The 7,883-nt window shown below is 49.3% G+C and overlaps 1 protein-coding gene across 1 annotated transcript in view; it reads left to right on the top strand.

Moving 5' to 3' along the window:
• Window positions 1-7,883, top strand: part of DRAM1 (DNA damage regulated autophagy modulator 1) — a 69,315-nt gene that overhangs the window by 57,071 nt on the left and 4,361 nt on the right. The window contains exons 3-4 of the mRNA XM_004700742.2: window positions 1,279-1,337; window positions 7,029-7,121. Of these exons, the coding sequence (XP_004700799.1) occupies window positions 1,279-1,337; window positions 7,029-7,121 (152 nt within the window). The remainder of the gene's footprint in view (window positions 1-1,278; window positions 1,338-7,028; window positions 7,122-7,883) is intronic.

The following is a 7,883-nucleotide window of genomic DNA, read 5'->3' as shown; positions in this document are numbered from 1 at the left end:
TCTCCAGTGGCCTACTAATGGGCTTTGGGTCTCCACTCCGCACTCCCCCCCCATTCACTATGGAAAGATTTTTTGTTCTCATGATGCCTGATGCCTGATCCCTTCAACACCTCGTGATCACACAGGCTGGTGTGCTTCTTCCATGTGGGCTTTGTTGCTTCTGAGCTCGATGGCCGCTTGTTTGCTTAATAAAGAAGTTTCAGAACATCATCTTTCTCTCATTTGCTTCTGAAGTTCAACTCGTGCAGACAGTTTTGTTTCTGAGAGGTTTAGCCTCGTTTCTGGAGTTACTGTGTTGGCTTGGACTCCGCTTTGCTCGGAGACTCCTTGGGGCCTAGATAGAAAAGGCTTCCTTAACTCATGGAAGCTTATGTTTTCAAGGCCAGACTCACTCAATCACTGCCATTGAGTCGGTTCCGATTCATAGTGACACTATAGGACAGGGTGGATCTGCTCTTTTGGCTTTCTGGGATTGTAACCTCACCAGAGTGGAAAGCCTTATCTTTCTCCCACACAGCAGCTGGTGGCTTTGAACTTCCAATCTTGTGGTTAGCAGTTCAACAACCCACAACCCATAGTGCCACCAGGGCTCCTAATTTTGAGACCATCATTTGTCTGGGCCCACATGTGTCATAGTAGAATTGGGCTTTCAGTGGCCGGTTTTTCAGATATAGATCCTCAGAGCCTTCTGAGATACCTTTGGGTGGGCCCGAACGTCCAACGCTGTAAGGTAACAGCATGTACTTCGAGTCAACCTGCCAGTTAACTGCTCCCTGAAGGGCTGCCATGAGTTGGAATAGACTCAGCGACAATGGGAAGTTGTGGTTGTTTGTTTTGTATCTGAGCTTTGATAGAGATCTAGTTGATAGTGCTAAAGTACCTTTACAACTGTTACTTTGGAAATAGTATTTTAGGGGCAAAGTGTTTTCATCCAGAGGGAGAACCTGAAAGAGCAGGCATCTGTGTCTCCCATTCTGGCTGAGTTTGAACAACAAGCTAGACTGGGAACATAAGAAGAATGCCCAGGGGAGCCAACTTTCAAGGCAGGTTACAATTTTGCTAGATATAGTTTGGGAGTGGAAAATGGTTGCTAAGGAAGGGCTGTATTTCTGTGTTGTCATGTTACTGCGGCCATAGCCAGATTTGACAGCCCAAGAAGCTGATGGAGCTGCAGAAGTGTTGGTATTAATGTAATGTAACATGATGAAATAATCTTGTCTCAACATTACGGGACCCATTTTCTTCAATGTTTTCCTTAACAGCTGTCTTTTCTTTAAGTGATTGTCTGTGCTTCCCTCATTTCTATCACCAAACTGGAGTGGAATCCCGAAGAAAAGGTAAAATTTCAGTCAGCTTTCAGTATGATTATTGAACCTGATTGGTTTTTTTTGTGTTGTTTTTGTTTTTTGAGATGATGGCTGGGGGATGCCTGGAATGCACTGCCATTTCTCAGAGCAAACGGGAAACTGTGGCACGTGCACATGTTATTTACTCAACTTCTTGCTGTCTGCTGCTGTCATGTTGGCCGCTGACTCATGACAAGCCCACAGAAGGTGGGAAGGGATGCTGCACAGTCCTGCACTACCCCCGCCATCGATTGCAGGCAGGACCATGGTGATCCATCTGACTTCCATTGGCTGATTGACGCACCTTCCTAGCTAGTCCTCCTTCCTTTAAAAGCTCTTCAGAAACCGATGGAGCAGTTTTGCGCCCTCACAGGGTTGGCATAAATGGAATGGACTTCATTCAGCATCGCAACAACCCACAATTTACCATGGGCTAGTTGGCGGGTACATGAGGTGTATTGGCCAGAATCAAATCCAGGTCTACCACTGAACTATTTGTATGTACCGAAAGCAGCTAATGCGCTTGGTTGCTAATAGAACAGGTCAGGAGGTTCAGGTCAACCCAGAGGTGCCTCGGAAGAAAGGCCTGGTGATCCATTTCCCCCCCAAATCCTACCACTGAAGACCCTATGGAGTATAGATCTATTCAGATCAGACACACATGGACTCACTGTGAGGTGGAGTTGATTTGACAGCCAACTGGCTACAGTCAACGTCCTGTCGAATGACTTGGTAGTATGTGCATGTGGTAAACGGTCCCTAGCTGGTGTAAATGGTTAAGCCAGTGGTTCTCAACCTTCCTAATGCTGCGACCCTTTCATACAGTTCCTCATGTTGTGATGACTCCCCAACCATAAAATTATTTTTGTTGCTACTTCATAACTGTAATTTTGCTACTCTTATGAATTGGGGAACCCCTGTGAAAGGGTTGTTTGACCCCCACAGAGGTGGCGACCCATAGGTTGAGAAGCACTGGGTTAAACACTTGGCTATCTGTGGTTTGAACCGGCCCAGAGGAACAGCGGAAGAAAAGGCCTGCCGGTCTGTTCTGTAAGACCGCAGCCTTGAAAACCTTAGAGGGCTTTGCACACGTGGGGTTGCCGTAAATTGGATTTGACTGAATCCAATTTACAACTAACAACAACGCCAACATTAGCTATCGGTAATTATAGTTCTGGAGACTATTTTTCCTAATTTCAAATAGCTGGTTCTCTGACACAGGAACCATGCGTGCTCCGTAAAAAGGCTGGGCACTTAAAGGTAAGGGGAATAATGCGTACGGAGGTCAGCGGAAGCATGGGATGTTAAGAGGGTGAGAGGACCTGCTCAAGTTGTTCAGTTCAGGAGAGAGCGAGAAGTCACGGTGGCTTCTGGTGAAGGGATGCTCTGGTGAAGGAGGGGCTGTCAGGCAGGCAGGGAGGCCTCCTGCTGGAATTGGGAGACAAGAGGGAGCTTTGACTGAAGGTGGACTGAAGAGGAGCGGGCCAGGAGTTCAGAGGGCAAGAAAGCCATTTTCCAAATGCAGAGTTCACTTGGAAGTAATGGGACATTTTTTTAAATTAAAAGATCATTTTATTGGGGGCTCTTACAACTCTTATTACACTCCATACATCAGTTGTATCAGGTATACTTGTACACCATGGGTGTTGGTGAGTAACTTGAGAATGAAAGGGTATCACGAATTGAAGAGGACGTCCACGTTTTTGTTAGGGGAGAGCCAAAAAGTTAAGTTGTTATAAACAGAGAGCTAAAGCCCTACCAGCCGTAGTTGGTATCATAGGGGGAGTGGATGGGTTCAGTGTTAAAAGCTTTGGTTCAGAGCCTCCAGTGTGGTATGCCTGGAAGACCTATCTGGGGACATGGAACTAGAAGTCTCGTGAGACTGGGGGCTATCTGAACAACGGCCAAAGTGGCTGGAGTTTTCCAGAGCTCCCATCAGAACACAAGAGACCAGATATTTGGCACTGAGATCGACTCACACCCTTAGATACCCATACAGCAGCAGTTCTTTGACTGCCATGCGAGGATGTGGGTGATGCCTTGGGAGAAACAGTGAGAGAGCAGAGGGTCTGTTTTCAGGGTGGTAGAGGTATGCCTCTTGCAAAGTAGAAATAAAAGGGAGAAGAACCAGCAGTGGATGATACAGCTTGCTCACTGGCTGAGCCCTTGAGCAAGATTCTGCTGGGTGCTCATGGGTAGAAGGGCAACCATGCTCAGTGAGGCAGGTAGCTAGTTGTGGACTGCTAGCTCTGATACGCAAACTCACTCGCTGACTCAGAGAGACCTATAGGGCAGGGAAGAACTGCTCCTGTGAGCCTCCGAGATGGCAAATCTTCCTTCTTTCATCCATCTATCTCCATTTATGTACCTTATCTTATCAATCAATCTATCTAATCATCTTCCCGAGATGGTAAATCTTTATGAGAGTAGCAAAACGTTTCTTCTGTGGAGCAGCTGGGGGTGTCAATCTGCTCACCTCGTGGAGAACCACCATGCCACCAGGGTCCCCAGCGGTGACATTGGCAAGCATAAAACAAGTCGGATACGGAAGTACGAACAGCATGCTCTGGAAATGACAAGCAACAGCAATTCGTTCTTATCACAGGATGAGAGAAGACACTAATTTTCCCAGAGGCCGAGGGAGGGGCATGTTTCAAGGGAGAAGGAAACAACCCACCCAGGTGCATGGTCTGTGGAATCAGCGATAAGGGAGTCAGTCCCTGATGTTTCCCAAAACGCGGCGTTTCAGTAGAACGGAGGGCTTAGGAACCAGTTGCAAGAGGTTAAAGAAAATGGTGCCAGGTAATCAAATTCTGGGTTGGTGGGGAGACGAAGTAAGATGGTGGCTAGAGGGGACCGTGGGGTCAGAGGAAGGCCACCAGCTGGGAACAAAGGAGAGACCAGGAAGATGGTGGTGAGAATGATGCAGACAGGAGTTCAGCCTCTTTAAAATGGTCCCAGCATCCCGTAGACGAGAGCGAGACCGGAAACAGTTCTCCGCGGGGACCGGAAGGCGGCCCACACCTTGAGAGGCGTTGACGTCCCCTCGCTGCAGTGACGCCTCCTGCGAGCGTCCCCACGCGCAGGGCGCGGCGTGGCCACTGGGGGGCAGCCTGCCGCCGTAAATGACGCGCACGGCCGAGCCCGGCGCTCCCAAAGCCTCTGCGCTCCGTTTCCGGTCTTCTACAAAAGTGTGAAAAGCACCGGTTTTCTATTCATTCCATCGAGTGCCCCTGCCACGCTTGTCTTGTCTTCCAAATATCCGTGAGTGACAGTCATTGATGGATTGAAAACGTGATGGAGCCCTTCGGGAGGTGGGCTGTTCAAATCCACCCCGAGCCTCCGCGGGGACGGGCCTGGTGATGCGCTTGTGAAAGAGCGCCCCCCGGCTGGAAGGAGCCGAGCTGCACCCACCCCAACCCCGACCCCACCCCCGCCCCCGCAACAAACTAACAAATCCAGCAAGTGCCCAGCACATCGCTCGCTCGCTGTGGCTTGTCTGGCAGGGAGAAGGCGACGTTGCCAGCATCTTTCAGAACGAGAGGAGAGTGATTGCTCCCCGTCGTGTGCATGCAGGCCGCGGAGGGCTTCGGAACAAACACGCGAGCTAAAGAGATACCCCGCTTTCTCCGTGTCGATTTGATCAGCCCTCGTCACTGCCCACTGGGGGTGAGGGGCCGCAGGAGCTCCTGATGCTTGCTGTCACCCCTGCTCAGCCCTCCCGTCCGCTGGGTGACTCTGCATGAGGACCAGTGACGTCTGTGGGAGCTGTCGGGCGGCTCCCCCAAGTCTTGGAATGAACCTGGATCCCAGCAAAGAGCCGGCCCCTCGGAGCTGACCTGCAGTCCCGCACCTGTTCCGTCCGCCCCAGTCACCCACCTCCGAACCAAGTGCCGCCGGGAAAAGCAGTGAAGTCTTTCTGTGAAATCACAGAAAGGCGTGTGGGCTAACGTCACATCGCAGAGGAGCATTTACAGACGTTTCCAGAGTGTTTAAAAATATGTTCAAATATATTTCTGCGTTTGTGCAAAAAGGATCTCTCTCTCACACACACGGGCATGCAGGTTTTTAAAATAAGGTTGAAGCCAGACAGCCCCAGTTTTTGGCTGGGTAAAAATAGGGGTGAGCTGGGGAGGCCATGTTTCCCCCCTTTCTTCAAAATCATCAGCTTTTACAGGTGTTCATCCCAAGCCTGCCCTCGAGGAACCCCCGTAGTGTAGTGGGTTCAAACCCACCAGCCGCACCGCAGGAGGAAGACAGCCTGCCTCCTCCCTAAAGAGTTATCTTCTCAGAAGCCCAGGGAGTGCTTCACTTCGGACGAGTGCTTCACTTCTGTCCGAGAGGGCCGCCAGAAGTTGGGATGGCTCGGTGGTAGTGAGTTTGTGGCTTTTGAGAGTCTGCCCTCAACCCAAAGCCGAGTTTTACGACCTCAGTTTAGAACCATTCTCATTTTGCTTCCTATCCACTCCTTCCCAGCCGCAAGAAAAAACTCAGTGAACAGGCACACATCTCATCCTTAATGTTAAGCAGCAGTATTTTCTAAGCAGGCATTTTCTCTAGCAACAGGGAACCCCCAGCAAGTCCTGACAGTCTGCCAGCTTCTTCTAGACGGGGTTCTCAGCCTTCCTAGTGCTGCGACCCTTTAATGTAGTTCCTCATGTTGTGGTGACCCCAACCATAAAATTGTTTTCGTTGCTACTTCATCACTGTCATTTTGCTACTGTGATGAACTGGGCGACCCCTGTGAAAGGGTCGCTCGACCCGCAGGTTGAGAACCGCTGTTCTAGACACTTTCACTGGTTCTAGACACTTTCACTGGTTCTTTGGAAGAACAGCTCAGGTGCTCACTCAGGTGTTAATCATTTCCTTCCTTGGTGAGAGTCCATTTCCCTTTTCCGCAGAGCCCACTTCCACTGCCCTGTCTCTCAGTTATTTTGTGGCCCCCATTCTGCCCTTTGTTCCTCGCCCATCTTCAAACCACAGTGGGTCAGAATCAGAAAGAACCTTCTAAGAGATTGCATTCAGCAGCTGAGTAGTGCAGGGGACTCTGGAGAATTTGCCTACTGTCTTAGGTTGGGTTGAAACAGACACACTCATCTATGTCAAGAAAGAGGTTTTATCTCAAGAAGTGATTTCATATCAAGAAGGCACCCCAGCCCAGTCCAACTCAAGTCCCTAAGTCTGAAACTAGCCTGGTCCCTCTTCAGACTCACATAGCCAGAGGCCGGTGATCAAGAAAAATGAAGTGGGAGTCAGAGAGATCACAGGCCAGGAAGCACAGAGCCCAAGGGTCCAAGGTCGGTGAAAACACAGCAGGGCACCAACAGCTCTCAGGGCCGGGCAGCCCACATGGGGCCACCCCTTGGAGCAACACAGAGTCTTAGCAGGGATGAGGGCCAAGGGCAAGAGAGAGCAATTCCCAGTGTCTTTCACTCTTACACAAAAGGCCTCCTCACCCGCCACCCCAAGGAGGTGGTAATCAGGATACCACTTGATTGGCAGGTTGGACTCCACCCCGACACGTTCACACAAGTTCAAGTCATGAAATCTAGCTGCTATACTACATTGCCGTTAAGTGCCTTTCTCCAGGTGTCTGTTTATGCTCAGGGGACACGGTCTCCCCAGATTGGACTTTCTCGTCTTTGGTTTATTGACCCTTTGCGTCTTCATTATTCCTGCCAGGATTACGTGTACCACTTGGTGAGTGCCATCTGTGAATGGATAGTGGCCTTCGGTTTCGTTTTCTACTTCCTAACCTTCATCCAAGACTTCCAGGTAGGTATTTATCTATTCGAGCGTCAGGATCACAACAATTTTTTATTCTTTTGTTTAAATACCCCCCTCTTTTTTTAAAGATCATTTTATTGGGGCTTTTACAGCTCTTATAACATTCCATACATCAACTGTACTGAGCATATTTGTACATATGTCCCCATCATCATGTTCTGAACATTGACTTTCTACTTGAGCCCTTGGTATCAGCTCCTCTTTTTCCCTTCCCCCTACCCACCCTCGTGATCCTGTGATAAATGACAAATTATTATTTTCATAACTTACATCGACCACTGTCTCCCTTCACCCACATTTCTGCGGTTTGTCCCCCTTAAAGGGTTGTGGTGGCAGTGGCTATGTGTCAACCATTCATATTGGTTCCCTCTTCCTCCCTCCTGAGCTGATTCCACGTGGCGTGAGCTCTTGTCCGTACCAGTGTACCTGCTCCAGTCTAGCCAGAACTGAAAGGCAGGACTGATGATAGTTGAGGAGTGGGGACTGAGGAAATAGCCTTTTTTTAAAAAAATAATTTTATTGGGGCTCATACAACTCTTATCACAATCCACACATACATCAATTGTGTAAAGCACACTTATACATTCATTGCCCACATCATTCTCAAAACTCGCTTTCCGCTTGGGTTCCTGGAATCAGCTCATTTTCCTTTTCCTCCTCCCACTCCCTCCCCACACCCCCTTCCCTCATGAACCCTTGATAATTTATAAATTATTATTTTATCTTACACTGCCCGGCATCTCCCTTCGA

Source organism: Echinops telfairi, unplaced genomic scaffold (genome assembly GCF_000313985.2).
Source record: "Echinops telfairi isolate 266 unplaced genomic scaffold, ASM31398v2 ScPeMD7_2;HRSCAF=8, whole genome shotgun sequence".
In the NCBI taxonomy this organism is placed as follows: domain Eukaryota; kingdom Metazoa; phylum Chordata; class Mammalia; order Afrosoricida; family Tenrecidae; genus Echinops; species Echinops telfairi.
This window is presented reverse-complemented; position numbering and strand designations above follow the sequence as displayed.